Source organism: Theobroma cacao, chromosome 1, assembly GCF_053813885.1.
Source record: "Theobroma cacao isolate CCN51 chromosome 1, ASM5381388v1, whole genome shotgun sequence".
In the NCBI taxonomy this organism is placed as follows: domain Eukaryota; kingdom Viridiplantae; phylum Streptophyta; class Magnoliopsida; order Malvales; family Malvaceae; genus Theobroma; species Theobroma cacao.
This window is the reverse complement of record NC_142639.1, coordinates 42,003,178-42,022,229: the sequence shown is the minus strand read 5'-3', so window position 1 is coordinate 42,022,229 and position 19,052 is coordinate 42,003,178. Positions and strand designations below refer to the sequence as shown.

The following is a 19,052-nucleotide window of genomic DNA, read 5'->3' as shown; positions in this document are numbered from 1 at the left end:
GATTCGTGAATTAAAAGAACAATTATGTTCATGAACCTGCAAAATTTCAAGCCATAGAGTCCTGCATAAAACAAAGAAGTGTACCGTTTTAAGTTTTAACTCGTTGGTCAACATGTTACCACCAATATCTACTTTTTCCAAAACTTGAGTTTTCTTGGTTAAGTTCTCCTTGTTGTGATGGGATTCAATGATACCTGGGGTGCAAAATCATACACTGCTACAAATTTACAGGAAAACTAAATGAAGCAAAGGCTTGCATGACCATTACCTGTTTGCAAAGCTTATGAGGAAGCTTTTTCTTTTGATAGAATGAGGAAACAACTTAGACATGCATGATTTTCTTTTCATCTTAGAAACCAATTAAGTTCACATACAACATTGGCTGGATGGGGGGTTTCACCTGCCCACCAGCACTTATATTACCTCTAACTCATCTTTACAAAACTGTACCAAGACGGGAAGGCTAAAGTTAACTAGAAAAATGGCGCCACCACCATCACCAAATCTATCTCTTTTCTCCACCCCCTCTATTCTAGGAATTTCTTCCCAGCATGTATACGTGATTTTGATGTTAAAAAAGATTGAATACCCTTCAGCCATCTTCCTCCATGCCAGGCATGCAATGCATAGGCATGTTGAATTACAGCCTCTTGATGAAAGAACGAGGACTGTGAGAAGATGACAGTATAAAACACAAAGCTATTTGAAAAGAAAAGTCACATAAGCCATCATCCTCTTGCTGCTATCTCATGTATTTTCAAAGGTAAATGAGCCGTTTGTCAGAAGTCTCACACAATGGAAATGGCATTGTTGTCGTTGTTATTATGATGCATTTGCTTTTGAACTGCTTTAACTGCTATTACTCTAGCTGCATTGGCTGCTCTATTAGCTGCAGCAACTGCCTTGTTCACTCTCTCATCTACCTTGGCTACATCATAAGCTTTCTCCGCTGCCCGTCGAGCCTCCTGCTCATAGCACAGAACCAGTCAAACATGATCAGGTTTCACACTGTTATAGCCTTTGTGATGTGACAAAACAACGGTAAAGACCGTAAGGATGGCCAACTTTGTTGAATTGCAAGCAAAATTCTAAACTACCAAACAAGCCATGGAAAATTTTGTGACTGTCAAGTCTTAAGATTATTAGGCCTTTCTTCTATAAATTTTGTATGCCGGGGTTTGAAACTTGGGCTCCTTCTCTCATTACTTTTGAATGGCTAAAAAGGTCCATCTATATATAACTGTAGGTTTACACCCTACATTTCACATCAGTGAATCGTATTTTATATACAAATCACTCAAGGGTCAGCAACCAGGCCATGCAATTACTTTTCCTGTCATGCAAAAGTGAATGGCTGAGGAGATCGTAACAAGGGACCATCCAATTAAAGATAGGTAAAGTAGAAAAATTTATTACCACCTACAGCACCAAATACCACTTCACTGATATTTAAAGAGGAGCATAGTAAAAGATAAAAGTAGAAAAGTTAAGTACCTGCACCGCATTAAGTACTTTAGAATGATAAACAGCTACAGGAGATACAGGATATGTAGCGTTCTGTGTGCTTGGGACATCAAGAATTCCATTTTGCCAATGACCAGATTGCGTTTCCCCATTTCTAAACGTATACATTCCAAGCCCTTGTCTTCTACCCTCATGCCAAGCACCCTCATACCGATGGCCATTTGCAAAGCAATAGACACCAAATCCATGCATCTTGTCCGCAAAATATTCCCCTGCATATGTGTCTCCATTCCTATATAAAATCAAAAGATTAAATCCAGAATGAGTTGTCAAATAAAACTATGCTCACAAAGTGGATAGCTAGTAAGTTTTTAAATGAAAAGGCAACTCCCATGGTGAAAAGCTTCATTTAAACATAAAACTAAACTTCCTCCTAAATTGGTTTGAGCTTCATTTAAATGAAACTTATCTACCATTCAAGCTAACCATGTAAAAAACCAGGGAAGAAATTATCAAGGTTCTCAATCAGATCCTACAATATAGGGTGCTGACAATGCAACAAAACCATCAGCTATGGGTTCTGAGTTGTTATAAGTGACAACCATAATTTCATTTATTTTTAAACACCGAACAATCGCTGAGAAAAATAAATTTCCAATCCCCTACCACCCTTATGCTACTTCTCAACAAATAATAGTACATAAAGACATTGTGCACAAATAAATTAATCTAAACCTTACAACAACAAAGAACAAGTATCCAAGTAAACATATTCCAACACCAAGAACCTCGGCAAAATAAGAAAGACATCTCAAAATCAACAACCGTATAATGAACTGACAATTAAGCAGCAACGAGAAGAAAAGAAAAAACTCATAGCAACGATCAGAAAGTCAATAATTATTCATAGCAAACACCAAAAAAAGATATAACAAAAACAAATCAAGAAAACCAATCTTTACATTACCTGAAATGGTAATGTCCAAGTCCATGCTTGACTCCCCATTTGAATTCCCCAACATACCGACTTCCATCCTCACAGGTATGAACTCCACACCCATGACTCTGCCCATTAGACCACTCTCCTGCATAAACATCCCCTGTATAGAACCTATAAACCCCAAATCCATGCCTAAGACCCTGCCTATACTGCCCGCGATACCGGCTTCCTCTTGCCCACGTTTCCACCCCATAGCCGTCATACTTCCCATCCACCCAATCCCCCTCGTACCGTCCACTCAAATAATAGTAATAAACGCCGCTACCTGCACACTTCCCCTTATGAAATTCCCCTTCATAAACGTCTCCGTTGCTATAAACTTGAACCCAACACCCTGAATTCGCTCTCTTCTCGGATTTTGGCCGAGACCCAATTGACCAAAACACTGGTAAATGCGACCTTGATAAAGAAGATGATGACTTGAGCTTAATCGGAAAAGAACGGGCTAAGAACAAGCGAATAGAAGGGAGGCGAGGGAGGGCGAGGTTAAGGGAAAAAAGAAGGGCAGCGGAGAAAGCAAAAGCGGAGAGGAAGTCAAGGAAAAAGGAGTGGCTTGGATGTGAGACTAAGAAGTAAAAGAAAGGGAGAGATAAAAGGAGGATTAAGCGTAGGTGAACCCGTAAACGACGAAGGTGCTTGAAACGACGGAGAATTCGATAGACGGAGGCTTTAGCAGCAACCGGAAAGGAGAAAAATGAAGGGGTATTGTTGGAATTGAAATGTGGGGGCGCCGTAAAACGGTACAAAGTTGGGGATTTGGTGAGAGAACGCGTTTGGGTCAAAAGGGGTCTCTTGTAAGGGGTCGGAGAAGAGGAAGACGACGACGAAGGAGGTGGGGCAATCGTGTCATTTTCCGGAGGGTTCTGGTTAATTATTTGAGGGAAAACAGCAATCGGCGACGTCTTCGTCGCCGCTGTTATTGCCGTCGTCGCCGCCGTCCCGGCCGCCGCTGTTGTATCGGATTGCTGTTGCAAACGATGATGATAATGGAACTGTTGTTGCTGGTGATATGGCAGGTGATGATGATGATGATGAACAGTGGAAGGTTTGGGATTAAAATCGGAAGAGACGCCGCTGCTTTCTTTTCCGATCTGAACTTCCGATTTCTTCTGATGCATTACATACGTGAACAAAAACAAACAATTTCCCCACAACTAACCCTTTGCTCTGAATCAAATAAAAGATATGAACCTCCCCCTTCCTGGGGTTTTTCCCTTTCTTTCTTCTGTGTGCGTAGAGGAGTGATTTTCTCTTCTTCAATCTAAAATCTCTTTCGGGGAAAATCTAAAATGTTCAACAGAGAGAGAGAAAGAGAACTATGAGCATTATCTGGGTAAAGAAGAAATGTTTAAAAAGGACGGTGCTTGCGTGGAATTTATGGTAATCATCAAACGATTAATTTGAAACCAGTAGGCCGGCCATGAGCCACCACCCGGCCCTATTTGTTTCTTCTCATTGCCCTTTCCATTTCACTCTTTTTACACAAATTGCCATTCTATTTTTAGTTTTTCTATTTTTTTTACATCGGGTGTAAACCGCCTTTGAATTTTTTAATTATTTATTCTTATATGGTTTTTTTTTTTTAAAAAAAAATTTAATATAGAAACTTAATACGAATATTCAAGAAAATAATAAAAAAGATAATTATTTAATAACCATATAAGAATAAATAATTAAAAAAATTCAAAAGCGGTTTATTTAATAACCATATATTCGTATTAAGTTTCTATATTAAAATTTTTAAAAATAAAAAAAAATCATTTTTAGATTTAAAAAAATTAGACAGAAAGAGTATTTTTTTTTTTTAGTTTATCGTTATTTTCTATGTTGACTGTTTTGGTCAACTTGACTAAATCAAAAGAAGAAAAACAAAAAATTAGATATCTTTGTGTTTAACGAGTGATTTTATTTAATTAAAAAATATTATTACCTTTAAAATATTTTTTTTAATGCAAATAGTTTGTTTAATACATATTATTATATAATGTTAAATAAAGTAAGGGACAATAGAAAATATTTGATATATTTTATAACTGTTTTTGTTTTTTTAATATAAAAAATAAATCAGAATTGTTATGTAGGTTGAAAACTTCATATTTTATCATTAAATTATTGTATAATATTAAGAATTTCATTTTAGAATAGCATGAAAAGTATATTTCTTGGTATATTTGACAGGTAGAAATTTAAACCAAAACTCTTCAGTTATTTCTAAAATAGATTAACTTGCTAATCTTTTTATTTACGATTATTAATGACATTTTGGGACATTGATTGTATGGTAAGTGGCAAATTTAATTGTTTGGAATCTATGGTCGTGATTGATAGTATTTTTTAGGTATCATAAAAAGATGATGTTATAAAATAATTAAAAAAATAAAACCCAAAATTTTCAATGAATAAAAATATCATAAAAATTACTACAAATTCATTTTTGATGCATAGAAATTTGAGTTCTTAATTGTTCGAAATGTATTATCTTGATTAAAAGTTTTTTTATAATTATTATAAAAAGATAATGATGATAACGATCCATTTTTTATGACATCATAAAATAATTACAAAAAATTTACTAAACCCAAATTTCTCGATCAGCAAAAACCTTGTCCTTGATTCGAATCCTTAATACCTACTTGAACCTTTGACTTAGGCTTATTAAAACAAATTATTGCTATAAATAGAATATCTAGAAGAGTAAAGAATCTATTTTCGTAATTTGGAGTAAATATAGGGGGAATTTGGGGATAGGGGAGGCCGCCGATCTTCTTTGATTTTATCGCTTCTTCCGTCTTTAGGCAAATGCCTCACTTCACTTGCGGAGAAACGACAACGGACTCCTCCCCAAAAAGGTTGTAGTTCGAAACAGCCAATAATATGCGTACGCTTGTCAATCCGGTATAAACGTGTCATCACACGCTTCGGTACCTTTAGCCGCTTCACAAAGCTCCAAAAATCAGCGCCATTTTTTCACGTATAATTACCTTAACGCCATAATTTCCCCTCCTTAATTTTTTTTTGGTTTAAGTACATAAAATTCCCTTAAATCATGTTTATTTATACAATTAAGTCCTTATATACATAAATAATTTTTTATTTTTTAATTTATATAGACATAAATCTTTAATTCTAACAAACAATTAACAAATGTCATTTGCTATTCGCGTAACAAACGTGGTAATTAATGTTTCTATTTGAAATTGAAGAGGTCACTTAATTATTAATGTAATCACGTGATAACTAATGTGAAATAAATCACGTGATTACATTATGATTTGAATAAGACGATTTGGTTTAATTGATCCATTAAATCAATTGGTTCAAAATATTTGATTTAATTAGTTTTTGGATCGATTTTTTATTTTAAAATTTTCATACCAATCCACTTAAAAAATCAAACTAATTTTTTATATATTAATATATAAAATATCGTTTATATATATTAAGAAGAATTAATAGTAAACTTAACTAATAATGTACTTAAAATATATTAGTTTATTATATATACGTATACAAATTATAATAATAGCAATTTAATTTTTATTATATATATATTTATTTATAAATCTGTATTAATATGAAATCACAAGTTATATATTTTAAATAATATAACTTATATGTTAATATTATAATATATGATAGTAAATATCCTATAGATTAATATGTTATAATTATTACATCTTAATAATATTTCATAATATAAAATATTATGATATATATGATTGTATAAATATTATATATATTTCATTTATTCATAAGCATTACTATAACTTATAATATTTATTTATATGATTGTACTTAAAAACTTTATTAATTATCATTCGAGTTTTTATAACATATCATTTTTAATAAGTTATTATTTATACAAATATTAATATAAAACATTATAACATATAAGTTGTGTCATTAATTTCACACATATATAATAAAGTAATATATTATATATACATATATTTAATTTATACATAATTTGTATATATATTTTATAATTATAGATAAAGTTTATAAGTTTTAATATTATAATTTGTAAAAAAAATAATAAAATTTTGATCTATTGATCCAAAATTAAACCGATTAAACTAATTTTATATTTGATCGATTTTGATCAATTTTTTTAAAATACTTGACCCATTTAATCATTAGGTATGATAAATCAAACCACTTAACCCATCAATTTACTCATCCCTAATTATATACCATACCAATCGTAAAATATTAGTTGACTTTGAGTCCAACGTGCGATTTAATTTTTCATCAAGACTAATGATTTTAGCAAGTATAAATTAAAAAATAAGAATTTATTAGAATAAAATAAAAAAATATAAACTTAATTACATAAATAGACATAATCCAATTTTTTTTTATTTTTTTAAAAAGGAAATTAGAAAAAGGGTCTTTGACTTCAATCAATTTGGGCCCAATCCGAGCAGAGCCAATTTGCCTGCAGGGACCAATGATTTTTCCATTTTTGCCGGCATCATAATAATGATTGCATAAATACAAAAAAAAAAAAACCTTTATGTATATTATCATATACCTTTTCATTTTTTTTTATTTTATAATTTTTTATTAAATTTTTAAGGCATACTCTTTTCCTTTACTTTTGAATGGTATTTGCTAATCTAGAGTCTAGGAATTTTATATTTTTGAAAAAATAAATCAATATGGCTTTAATTTTTTTTTATATATTTAATGATATTGAGTGCATGGCAACAAGAATTGGAAACACTCAAAAAAGAAAAGAGGAAGACCCATTCTTTGCTTATTAGCCAATTTTTCTTAGGAAATTTCAAGAATGGAAAAGGAAATTTTATTTCATCTCATTGATATTTGGATGGTTTGAACCAGCCAAAAAAAGGTCTAATTTCTGAATAGTGATGCAAAACTTCGGGAAATAAGAAAATCGATAAGAATATTTTGTTCGGGACTCTTTCGATTATGACATGTAAGTCGTTATAAAAAAATTAAAAAAAATTAACAAATATGATTTTTTATGTTATTTAAGAAATTAAAAAGGCTAGAATAGTCCAAGCTGTAAATGCAAATAATTAATCTTATCAAAAAGTTCATCCCAAACCTAGATGATGATCTGACCAACCCTTTACCCAGCCTTTAAAGAATCAAAGAGAAAAAAAAAAAATATCTGAGAAAACCCTTGATGGATTCTTAATGAGTTAGAAGGAAAAGGACATGAAATAATGATGAAATAATTAGGCCAAACTTAGACCACTTGGAGATGTGATGAAAATGTTCAGATGATTTTGTCCACAAATGATGCTTTGATAAATACTTTACCCAGAAATGCAGTCTTTATCACTGGGTTTCTCATGTCATCTAGTATAATGCTCCATGTTTAGACAAAAGATGATTTAAGCTACTTTGACTTAAGGGGCAAGCTTTTTCTCTTCGTTTAAGCTTGAAACCCTAACTTTTTCTTTTCTTTCTTTTTTTTTCTCCATGCTACTTGTAGAATTGATTAGCCTCTGATACCACGCGGAGCCAGCAAAACCCTTGTGTAACTTTGACTATTGTTTTGTTTCGTAATTTAAAATTAATTTATCAAAAGAGAAAAAAAAAAAGATCGAGGGATAAGTTAAAGGAGGATAAATCATGGTTAGCTTCAAAACCAAAATTTGAGAGCTCATCATCGGATTGATTCTGATGTTATACTTTTTTTTGTGTGTGTCCCACCAAGTACCCCTTTGATTTTGATTTTATAGCCAGTTGCCACATCTGGTGAAGATGGTGACATCTGCTGCAGGGAACAGCATGAGCATGAACTTGTTAGATGCTTTCTCTCTTTCTTACTCTGGATAGGGTTTCAAGTTAGGTTGGAGAGACTTTCCAGGATACTGGGTTCTGCTTCGAAAATCATGGACACAAGTAAATCACCAAGCCGTTTTCTAAGATACAAAAGCAAAGGCATGAACTCACTTTCCCATTACCCTTTTCTGTTTTCTTTCTGTTAAACATGATTCAATGTTGTTTGGAGAGGAATACAAATGCAGATTTCTAGATTTTTGCATCCATGGATGAGTACAGATCGAAGAAAAAGATGGGAGGGTAGGAGGAAGGGATATCAACTACAACAAGAGAAGCACTTCAAACAATCCTCAACCCACGATTTAAGAAATATGCTTACAAACTCTCTGTTAAATTCATGAATAAATTCTAGGAAGTATGTTGTTGGCGCTCAACTAACAGGCCATATTGCATTTTATAACATTTTCATCGGCATATCAATCGTAACACTTTCATTACACTTTCATTTTTTTCTTCTTTGGGAACCCTACTTCAACCTTGCATGGTAAGGGTCCTTTGCTGCATCAAAAGAAGCACTCGGCTAAGTGAAAATCGCCATCGTCTGAACAAGAGGATGATCTCAAACACAAGGTACAGCTTTTAACTCCGGTATTACATCAGGGCTTGTGCATCTTGAAGCCGAAAACTCTTGGGGTATAGTTTTGCGTTGGCTTTTGCGGCTTTAGGTGACCATATGACATCAGAAATAGATGTGGGAATGTCGTTCCAAAATAAGCTCCATCAATATCTTGTTTATTGTCAAGAACATTAAGCTGTAAAACCAATGTATTATGAACATGATCTGGTAACAGGAAATATGGAAGAACTATAAAGGCGTAGCAATGTTTGATTCCTCCTACCCAAGAAACTAAAAATACAAGACCTCTAACATGTCCAATGTCATCATCAAAGGGCATTTGGAAACATAAACTAATTTCTTGCACCATCTTTGACAGCAGGAAGATACGAGATTCATGAGCAGAAGGCACCCTAGCATCTGCTAACTTCACACTATTGTTCATCATAAAAATTCCTTATAGTTTTAAGATTCTAGAAAATCCTACTAAAATCATAATCTTCGAGATGGAACACGGGAATATATTGACAATGCAGAGACAAAGGAAGAAATACCAAAAAAGGAAAAGATTAGGGTGTCTCCCAATAAAGTAGGTGCAGATTTGACCCCACCAAACCCAACATCATATATAGGGGGGAAGAATGTGGTAAAAGAAACAAAAACTGATTTAGGAAAGAATGTACTGAAATACATACATCCAAATAATGCAAATATTGATTGTCATGATAAAAATTAACAAAAGCAACTCCAATCACCATAATAATCCTCTAAGATAAAATATTTATGATTGACTTGAGGTGCGATATGATCTAAGGAATTCTATGTATACGTGAAATGATTATATTATCTGTTCAAACAATATGTAATTTTATATGCCATAGTTGGGGCCAAACTTAATGTGCCAGGACAAGGAGTGCAGTCAAAAACACAAGTATGATTAATTTCAGACATCTTACCTAAGAACCAAGTTCTTTGATCTTAGTAGGATCTGTGTCAAATGCCACACGCATAATATAGTAGTGAAACCAACTTATATGTAATTTAGTTATAAAAAAACCAGTAAAATTGTATATGAAATAAAAAGGATACTGCCTTGATACTTGGATCGAGGATAATATATATCTTCACATTTCGGACAGTAGATTTTCACGGTACTTGAACGAGGAATATCTGACTGACCAACTGGAAGACAAGGTTGTCCACAGCAGTAAACTCTTGGGCATCTCCCAAAGTCATAATTTTTGTATTTCTCCAACTGAAATAAAGTTGCCGGTAGAACTTTGTAAACAGATATGACACAGTCAATAGAAAGTAAAAGATAACAGGATAAATGACAGCATTATTACCATAGCAGACATTCCCTTGCTAGTTAATATGTAACGGACATGTATAAGACCATACAACATCTCAGCTGCCGATTCAACCAATTCATTCTGTTCTTCAGTGAACATATCACCTATAAAACCCAAAAGACATTTACTTTAGCAAGAACCAACATGCACTGATGAATGTTGAATATCAAGAAAGGAAAATAGGAGACATATTTACAAAAAAAAAAAAACTGATATTTAAAGCAAACAGACACACATGACAGCGGCAATGCAAAGCAACATTAAAAATGTGAGGAAAGTCAATAAATGTAGATATTAACATTATGACTGCAAACTATAAGGTCAGAAATGCTACGAAACACAAGGTATAAACAATTGCAACAATATATTTCCTCAATCCACTAAGCATAACATTCCAAATGTTAACTTTCTGCAGCAATAGCAAAAAATCAAAGTAAAAAGAAAAAGCTTTTTAAAATTACAAGCATTCTCTCAAGCAAGCATAGGATTTCTATGCGGATATGCAGAAAGATAAGACTACAGTTGTGCATTCTAAATCCTACAGATACTAAAAATGTCACAATCACTGGAAAAAGGAAGGTACATAATCAGTTTAGTGACAGGATATAGTCAAATTAATATCCAGTGAGTTATACAGTCAGTCAAGAGTCTTCTTATGTGAGGGATCACAATTAACCAAACTACCAAAGTTCACTTGGCTGTCTTACATCTTATTTCACAGAAAACTTTCACCTATCCTTCTAAATGCTGTCCTGGCCAGAATCCTCATGAAGAACAAAAAAAGAAAAAAAGTCCAGACACCCCAGAGAAAAAATTTATGGATCAAGGAGGCAAAAACATCTACTAAGCACTGGTCTAAATTTGGAAACTAATAGCACTTCCTCGAGTTAATATTAAATCATCCAAAATTTATATACGCAATCCAAGTCACCTAATGAAATGCTTACCATGAGAAGATTCAACGTCCAATATTAAATCAAGTGCATAGTCATAATATGGAACTTGACTGCTCAACCCACAAAGATTAAAGTCATCTTGGATGTATTCATCATCAACTTCACAGAAAAACTCATTGCCTCGCAAATTGCAAAACCATGAGATCCAAGATGTGTCATCTCCGTCGGAGCCACTAACATCTGATTCTTCACTGTCTGTTTCAGATTCCTCTGCAATCAGCGACAGTATTAGCACATAATTGAGAAGCAACTCATATTAATTACTTGCTTATTAGTCATGATTGATGATACGAATAGTCTCCGTTGTGTCTTATGTAAAATGCCATGACAAGAAGGAAATAAATTAACAAGGAATTATAACTAGCTAAAACTCTGGAACTAAGATTGATATCACATCACCTAGGTTAAAAACCAACGCTAGCATACTAGGAAAAGACACAAGACTTGAAATTTATGATATCAAATAAAGCAAGAAAAAAATACCCTCAATGAACAGCCGTTTAACATACAAAATTTGCTTCAAGATATATCAGACAATGCATCAAATTTCCAAACTTTCAATTATGGAAACACATTATTCAAGTATGTTTATAGCCCCCTTCGGCATAAAAAACCTACCAACAATCCCGTTTTCAGTAAGCTAAGATCCCAAGCATTTGGCTTTAACAATGCACTTCATAAATCGAAATGATTATGCGCAAATTTCTGCAAACAATCTTACTTAATAATGTAATTAGCAGTTAAACACTTATTCATCAGCTCAGAGCTGCCCAAAAACTCTTCAAAGCCCAGATCCTACCAAATCAAATTAACTCGAAAAAAGCCAATGCATCCTAAATAAACACGCGATTCATCCCAAAAACTAAAGGAGGAACAAAACAGGAACAAAGAAAGAAAGTGACTGACAAGTAAGTAACTAACCATCAGAACATTTGGCTTTGGAGAGAGCTGCAGAGCGCGAATCGCGATGATCAAGCTGGGATTTTCCAGTGGAAGTTGAAGGAACAGAGGATCTTTCTTTGTCTTTGCTGTTCAAGCCCCTCGAAGTGGACGGAGACGACTTCTCTAGATGCTTGTCCAGCGCATCATTTATGCGCTTCCGATCCAAAGGCACTAGCTCCGATTTCGACGGCCCCCCTCCTCGATCCCTATGGCTATACATAACTTTTCCTCTTTATCACGTCCCAAAATTTAAAAAGCTCCGAACTTTGTCAGTATTAACGGAGGGACAAAAATTCAAGCGTTCCGGAGATGCATCGCGTTGTGAGCGGCAGACAGAGAGAGTGAGTGAGAACAAGCAGAAACCCTAGATTTGCGAAATCAGGGGTTTTGCAGGTTGAGGATGAGACGGCGGCGTTTAGGTGGAAAATGAAAAGGAGATCGAGACTGAAGGAACTGGATTTGGAGAAAGAGAGGAAGAAAAAGTTTGGGTCTTGAAGAGAGACGGTGAAAACTAGGGTTTCTATACGAGAAAGAGATAGACGAGCTCCTCAAGGTGCCCTCTGTCTCTCTTGTTTTCTTGTCCTTGGTGGTGGCTTGGTGCTTCCCTTCTTTTCCTTTCTTTTTTCCAATTTTCTTTTTTTTTGTCCTGGGAGATATTTTTAAAATTTTTATTTCCTTTTTTGGAAAAAAATTTGGATTCCATGGACAGGGCACTTAGCCCATACTCAAGCCCATAAAAAAAATCAAACTTTACCCACAATATATAAGTATTTATGTAAATATGTTAGTGCTAGTGTGAATCCAAAGGACATGTCAATTTCCTAATTTATAAATCAAGATCGATTTTATCTCTTATTAATTTAAAATTCATAATATTTTATTTTATTCAATTGTCATTAATGGAGAAGAGAGACTCACTTTTATTCGAGTTTATTTTGATTGAATTCTCATATCAACTAAAAAATAAATAAACTCTAATTCTACTTCTCACAAGTTCATATTTTCGATTTAAAACATATGATTTTGGATTAAATCTAATTCTGCTCATGGTGTAGGCAAAAGAAACAATGTTAAAAGTGGTGATTATCCTCCAAAAAAAATTGGGGTTTATTTTTTGTATGTATCTTGTCTCCCCTGAATGTTATCCCATGATTAAATCCAATAACAATCAAAGCTTTGGAAGTAATTTTGAAGTGCAGGGTCACCTTCTTGCAAAAAATTATAAGAAAAGTTATTTGTGTATTATGAAACTTAAATCTTTACAATGTTATACATATTTTTATATATACAGATTTGTGATGATAAAAAAATTATGGTGAAGATTTGGAAAGCAGGTTTCATAGAAGCAAATCCTTATTTGGTAGATTTCCTGCTTGAAGGCATTGATGCTGGAAAATCTGGTCAAATAATGTTTTGCTGTTACTTATATCTTTCATTTTGCTGTCCTTTATAAAAATTAGCAGTGATTTTCCTTTATAAAAATTAGCAGTGATTTTGTCGTTACCGAGCAAGTTGTATAGTTTATTAATTGTGTTGGGTAGGTTACTAGGAAAGAGGAGAGCAACGGGGAGGGAAGAGAGAGAGAGAGAGAGAGAGAGAGAGAGAGAGCAAGGAGTGAAAGAAAATGGAAGGAGAGCTAAATCTGATGGTTAAGTTGATTTTGTCAATTGTGTTGGGTGGATTTGTGGGGTTGCTTTGTTTTCTTTACAATGGTGTGTTGATGAAGCCAAAAAAGCTGAGATTGAAGCTTGAAAAGCAAGGAATCAAAGGACCATGCCCTTCCCTTTTGTATGGGAATATTCATGAAATGAGAAGGATCCAACTTGAAGCACTGTCTGCTGCAAGCTCCACTCAGAAAGATCACCAAGCTGCAATTGCTCATGACTGGTTTCCCACTCTCTTTCCTTACTTGGACAAGTGGAGCAATGAATATGGTAGGTGCTCTCTTTATCATTCTGTTATTACTTGTTTAGATTCGACCACCCATTATCCACCTGTTCTTCCCCTTGGGAAGCAAGAACATGGAGTGTTGCAGCCATCTACAGCCTTTTCCGGTCAAGATAGTTATTGTGTTTGCAAATGTTAGAGTTGACCTTTTGTCTATTTTGATCTTTGTTAGTGCTTTCTGCTTAGCAGTCAACTAGCAAGGCTTTGTTTCAGACATGAATGAAAGAGAAAAAAAAGACCTCCCTTTCGACCTCCTCCTCTCTCAATTTCCCTTTTTTTCTTTAGTTTGTTTTCCGTCATAGATTACAGCTCTGCTGCCTTCACCTGGCTTTTCTGGTGTACAGGGTCTGTATTCTTGTATTCAACTGGAAACCTGCAGCTGCTCTGCACAACAGATATGGAAATGGTGAGGGAAATAGGCCTACACAAGTCTTTAAGCTTAGGGAAACCGTCCTATCTAACCAGGGACCGGGGGCCTCTGCTGGGACAAGGCATTCTATCGTCAAGTGGCCCCATTTGGGCCCACCAACGAAAAATCATTGCTCCTGAATTCTTTCCTGACAGGGTTAAGGTAACTCCCCCACCCGTCCAAGCAGCTATGTTCTGTCCACATTTCATTTTACAAGTATGTCTTACATCATTTTCTACATATAAAAATGTGTTTAAAGGGCATGGTGAACCTAATGGTGGATGCTACGACTTCATTGCTAAATACTTGGGAAAGTAGAGTTGAACAAGAGGGTGGCATTTTAGAAATTGTGGTTGATGAGGATTTGAGAAGCTTGTCTGCTGATATAATCTCAAGAGCTTGTTTCGGCAGCAGTTACTCCAACGGGGAAGAAATATTTTCCAAGCTAAAGGCACTCCAAATGGCAATGTCCAAGGCCAACATTGGGATTACTGGCATGAGGTATGAATTCTCACCTAAAACATTCATGAAATATCAATTTAATATACGTGTGTGAACTTTGCTGTCACAAAATGTTGAAGGTACTTGCCAAGCAAACACAACAGAGAGATATGGAAATTAGAGAAAGAGATTGACTCTATGATATTGAAGGTGGTAAAACAACGCATCGAGGAGGGTATCCATGAGAAGGATCTTTTACAAATGATACTCGAGGGTGCTAAAAGTTGTGATGATTATAAGGGATTATCTAAGGAGAGGTTCATAGTTGATAATTGCAAGAATATGTACTTTGCTGGTTATGAAACCACTGCTACTACAGCTTCTTGGACCTTGATGTTGTTAGCGACAAATCCAGATTGGCAGGCTTGCGTTCGTGCTGAGGTGCTTGAAACTTGCAAAGATGGCCTTCCAGATGCTGATGCGCTCAGAAACATGAAGATGGTATGTTAACATATGAACAAGCTTTACATGAATCATCAAGTTCCATGCATAGAGAAGGATCTGTATTCTGATTCTGAATTTTTTTGTTCTTGTAATGTTTATATTGACAGCTCACAATGGTAATTCAAGAGACATTACGCCTATACCCACCCGCAACTTTTGTGATAAGACAAGCGCTAGAAGACATTGATTTCAAAGGCATCATAATCCCAAAAGACATGAACATCCAAATTCCTATCCCAGCTTTACAACAATCCGTGGATCTGTGGGGTCCTCATGCGCACGAATTTAATCCAGAAAGATTTGCTAATGGAGTTGTTGAGGCTTGCAAGGTTCCACAGGCTTACATGCCATTTGGTGTTGGGGCTCGAATATGCGCGGGACAACACTTTGCCATGGCAGAACTGAAGGTGGCTCTATCTCTACTTTTATCAAGGTTCAGCTTTTCTCTGTCACCAGCATACTGTCACTCCCCCGCATTTAGGCTAGTTATACAACCTGAACATGGAATCTGTCTCCGTGTAAAGAGAGTTTAAGAGACTAAATTCATGCAACAGGGTGAATTCATTGCAGCTGATGAAGGAAATCAAAAAGCTAGAATTGAGCTCGTTTTCCCCTTTTTTTTCCCTCCCTTCTGGTACACAGAGTGATTGTTATTTGTTGGTTAATGCCCTTGCCCTGAACCCAAGCCTTGATAAGTTGGCGAATTATGAAATGAAGTTGGCTTCCAGGTTTGACCAGTTAAATTTCAAAAGCATGATGAATTTTATAAGATGGATAGTTTCTTTGATCATTGGCCACTGAATTTCCTTCAGTTTCTTTAATGAAAGGTTGCTTTATGGTTCTTTGACTGGCTACAAGTTGCAATTTTTTTTTTGAAAGGCAAGTTGCAATTCAGTTCCTTGTTACAAGACTGTATCAATCATTTCCTTAAGCCGTGATTATTTTTTCTTTAAAAACTACTAATAATACAATACTGCATGACGACGAAGGATCATCAAGAACAAGCAACCTCATGTTAAATATAATTTTGGTACAGATATCCTGTTAAAATATTAAGAACAAAATTTGATCAAAGATGCGTTTCAAGTCATGTAAATCATATACAAATGTGTGTATAATGATACCTTTGACTAAGCATTGAAGAAGTCGCAGCCTGATGCAATAAAGGAGAGAAGAAGAAGATAAAAGGGCAAAGAAATGCAAGCAGAGCCAAGGTGCAATGGCAGAGATCATTTTATTAGTAGTGTTTACCAGCCTGGTTGTGTTGGCCGTGCATCTTGTTAATGCATTGGTTTTGAAACCGAAAAGGCTGAGGTCAAAGCTGCAAGAGCAAGGGATCAAGGGACCTCCTCCTGCTTTTCTATTGGGAAACATCCTTGACATCAAGAGGATTGAATCTTCACAAAGATCTCCAGAAGAGCAACCTAATGCACATCTTGATCATGCTTGGCCTTTGAAGGCCTACCCCTACATTGAGCAGTGGCGAAATGAATATGGTATGCACCCCAAACTTCAGTTTGTTTGTAAAAACTGTTAACAACTGATCAAGTAAGCTAGTTTCGATCTAATATATTGGGTTACAAATTGTTGACAGGACCTGTCTTCATGTATTCAACTGGAAACATACAGTTTCTATGCGTGACAGACGTGGAGATGGTGAAGGAAATTAACCTCTGCACTTCTTTAAGCATAGGCAAGCCTTCTTTTCTTTCCAAATACTTCGGCCCTCTGCTTGGCGAGGGTATTCTAGCATCAAGTGGCCCACTCTGGGCTCACCACAGAAAGATTATTGCTCCTGAACTGTATATTGACAAGGTTAAGGTACAATTCCCACCTGCTGATGTATATTGCTGTGGTGATTTTCGAGTTTTGATGCATATGCAGTACAGATATTTTCTTCAACCATGTTCAAGTGAATAGATTTTAATTTTTGTAAAAGGGCATAGTGAACCTGATGGTGGAGTCGACCAACTCAATGATAAAATCTTGGGAGAATCGAGTAGAAGGAAAGGGAGGCCTGGCAGAAATTGAAGTTGATCAGGATTTAAGAAGCCTGTCTGCAGATATAATCTCTAGAGCTTGTTTTGGAAGCAGCTACTCTAAAGGGGAAGAAATATTCTTTCAGATCAGAACTCTTCAAAAGGTCCTGCCCAAAGGCAAAAGGTTCGTGGGGGTACCTGGTTTAAGGTATGAATTTTATATTATGCATCAAGGCTTTGTGGATGCCGCTTTTCTTCTGTTTTTATATACAACTGCAGGCTCTTGCCGACCAAGAACAATAGGGAGAAATGGAGATTGGAGAGAGAGGTGAACTCAAAGATATTGGAAGTGGTAAAACAGCGCATTGAGGCAGGACATGAGAAGGATCTGCTGCAAATGATTCTTGAGGGTGCCAAAAGCAGTGTTGACCAAGGCGGACTGTCCTCAGACAAATTTGTGGTGGATAACTGCAAGAACATATATTATGCAGGTCATGAGACCACCGCCATGACAGCCTCATGGTGCTTGGTGTTGTTGGCTGCACATCCAGATTGGCAAGCTCGAGTTCATGCTGAGGTCCTTGAAATCTGTAAAGATGGCATTCTAGAAGCTGATATGCTTCGAAGCATGAAAGTGGTAAGTAAGTTTACACCCTTTTTAACCGTCGTTTCATTTCAGCTGGTCTGCGTTTCCCATGAAATTGGATTTCATTGATGGTCACTTACTGATTCCATGGCAGCTTACAATGGTAATCCATGAGACCCTGCGTCTTTACCCACCTGCAGTGTTCGTGATGAGGGAAGTCTTGCAAGATATCAAGTTCAGAGGCGTTATGATCCCCAAAGGCACAAACATTCAAATTCCAGTAGCGACATTACACCAAATTACTGATCTATGGGGGCCTGATGTACACCAGTTCAATCCTGAAAGATTTGCAGGGGGGGTTCTCGGGGCTTGCAAGCACCCACAGGCTTACTTGCCATTCGGGGTTGGTGCTCGAACCTGCGTCGGGCAACACTTTGCCATGACAGAGCTGAAGGCTGTTCTATCTCTCATCTTGTCCAAGTTTAGCTTCTCCCTCTCCTTGACTTATCATCACTCTCCAGTGACCAGAATGGTTTTGGAGCCTGAACATGGAATTAGTCTCTATGTAAGGAGACTGTGACCTCCTATTATAGTGTAAGAATAATTGCAGAGTTCTTGTGCTGCACTATCGTTTTTTAATGAATATTTGTGCTGTACTACCCAAACTCAAAGTTCAGGTTAGTTGAAGATGAAAGCCATCATCAACATTCAAACAACAAAATATATTGAAGCATCAAATTCTAAAAAAATTCAACTTTTTCCCACAATACCAAATTCAAGTCTAACCATCTTTTTTTCCTTAAAAAATATAGTAAGACACTCGTAAATATTCAAAATTAAAATATTTCGGGTGCAAATTTTGTGTGATTAATTTGATATTAAATTCAATTCAACTGACATGGCATTCCCATCTGATTTTTCTTTAGGATGCTTGCCCAGGGAATTCCTGGGGGCTTGCAAGCAGCAACTCAGGCTTATATGCCATTCAAGTTTAATCTCTCACTGCTGCAGGCTGCAGGAAAACATTTTGCTACTAATATACAGAACAGAGATTTCTTTCTACCAATCTAATTATTAGGCAAACTAAGATACTCTT

General features: G+C 35.5%; 4 protein-coding genes across 11 annotated transcripts; 2 read left to right on the top strand and 2 right to left on the bottom strand.

Annotated features, from left to right (window-relative positions):
* Positions 1 to 646: 646 nt before the first annotated feature.
* On the bottom strand, positions 647 to 3,808 carry LOC18614536 (uncharacterized). The gene is made up of 3 exons (XM_007052334.3): positions 2,432 to 3,808; positions 1,495 to 1,756; positions 647 to 965 (listed from the first exon to the last, which is right to left on the bottom strand). Exons 1-3 carry the CDS (start codon positions 3,580 to 3,582, stop codon positions 789 to 791), a joined length of 1,590 nt encoding a protein of 529 aa, XP_007052396.3. The 5' UTR covers positions 3,583 to 3,808; the 3' UTR covers positions 647 to 788.
* Positions 3,809 to 8,557: 4,749 nt separating this feature from the next.
* On the bottom strand, positions 8,558 to 12,723 carry CKB3 (casein kinase II beta chain 3). Its single transcript, XM_007052330.3, has 5 exons — positions 12,070 to 12,723; positions 11,140 to 11,358; positions 10,187 to 10,296; positions 9,930 to 10,095; positions 8,558 to 9,011 (listed from the first exon to the last, which is right to left on the bottom strand). Exons 1-5 carry the CDS (start codon positions 12,308 to 12,310, stop codon positions 8,881 to 8,883), a joined length of 867 nt encoding a protein of 288 aa, XP_007052392.1. The 5' UTR covers positions 12,311 to 12,723; the 3' UTR covers positions 8,558 to 8,880.
* Positions 12,724 to 13,578: 855 nt separating this feature from the next.
* On the top strand, positions 13,579 to 16,553 carry LOC18614534 (cytochrome P450 714C2-like). Of its 7 annotated transcripts, none has more exons than XM_088809472.1 (7): positions 13,579 to 14,024; positions 14,382 to 14,608; positions 14,706 to 14,947; positions 15,028 to 15,388; positions 15,499 to 15,824; positions 15,946 to 16,119; positions 16,219 to 16,553. In XM_088809472.1, the coding sequence occupies exons 1-7, from the start codon at positions 13,715 to 13,717 to the stop codon at positions 16,265 to 16,267; spliced, it is 1,689 nt and encodes a 562-aa protein (XP_088665598.1). In that variant the 5' UTR covers positions 13,579 to 13,714; the 3' UTR covers positions 16,268 to 16,553. The 7 variants fall into 7 exon arrangements, 5 of the variants coding, with proteins under 5 accessions (XP_088665598.1, XP_088665595.1, XP_088665593.1 ...); XM_088809469.1 differs by having other exon boundaries at positions 16,204 to 16,553; XR_016028229.1 differs by having other exon boundaries at positions 13,581 to 14,024; positions 15,499 to 15,798; positions 16,219 to 16,240.
* Positions 16,554 to 16,574: 21 nt separating this feature from the next.
* Positions 16,575 to 19,044, top strand: LOC18614533 (cytochrome P450 714C2-like). Of its 2 annotated transcripts, XM_088809481.1 has the most exons (6): positions 16,575 to 16,887; positions 16,986 to 17,212; positions 17,331 to 17,578; positions 17,650 to 18,007; positions 18,111 to 18,550; positions 18,883 to 19,044. In XM_088809481.1, exons 1-5 carry the CDS (start codon positions 16,611 to 16,613, stop codon positions 18,534 to 18,536), a joined length of 1,536 nt encoding a protein of 511 aa, XP_088665607.1. In that variant the 5' UTR covers positions 16,575 to 16,610; the 3' UTR covers positions 18,537 to 18,550; positions 18,883 to 19,044. The 2 variants fall into 2 exon arrangements, with proteins under 2 accessions (XP_088665607.1, XP_007052389.3); XM_007052327.3 differs by lacking the exon at positions 18,883 to 19,044 and having other exon boundaries at positions 18,111 to 18,677.
* Positions 19,045 to 19,052: the final 8 nt, after the last annotated feature.

Coding starts and splice junctions, on each gene's coding strand:
- CKB3 (XM_007052330.3), bottom strand. CDS start 12,310: ATGTATAGCCATAGGGATCGAGGAGGGGGGCCGTCGAAATCGGAGCTA. Junction 10,297..11,139: donor GGACGTTGAATCTTCTCATG/GTAAGCATTTCA, acceptor TGGGTTTTATAG/GTGATATGTTCACTGAAGAA. Junction 10,096..10,186: donor GCAAGGGAATGTCTGCTATG/GTAATAATGCTG, acceptor ACTTTATTTCAG/TTGGAGAAATACAAAAATTA.
- LOC18614533 (XM_088809481.1), top strand. CDS start 16,611: ATGGCAGAGATCATTTTATTAGTAGTGTTTACCAGCCTGGTTGTGTTG. Junction 17,213..17,330: donor TGTATATTGACAAGGTTAAG/GTACAATTCCCA, acceptor TTTTTGTAAAAG/GGCATAGTGAACCTGATGGT. Junction 18,008..18,110: donor TGCTTCGAAGCATGAAAGTG/GTAAGTAAGTTT, acceptor ATTCCATGGCAG/CTTACAATGGTAATCCATGA.
- LOC18614534 (XM_088809467.1), top strand. CDS start 13,715: ATGGAAGGAGAGCTAAATCTGATGGTTAAGTTGATTTTGTCAATTGTG. Junction 14,609..14,705: donor TCTTTCCTGACAGGGTTAAG/GTAACTCCCCCA, acceptor ATGTGTTTAAAG/GGCATGGTGAACCTAATGGT. Junction 14,948..15,027: donor ATTGGGATTACTGGCATGAG/GTATGAATTCTC, acceptor AAAATGTTGAAG/GTACTTGCCAAGCAAACACA.
- LOC18614536 (XM_007052334.3), bottom strand. CDS start 3,582: ATGCATCAGAAGAAATCGGAAGTTCAGATCGGAAAAGAAAGCAGCGGC. Junction 1,757..2,431: donor CTTGGACATTACCATTTCAG/GTAATGTAAAGA, acceptor GATTTTATATAG/GAATGGAGACACATATGCAG. Junction 966..1,494: donor AAGTACTTAATGCGGTGCAG/GTACTTAACTTT, acceptor TGCTATGAGCAG/GAGGCTCGACGGGCAGCGGA.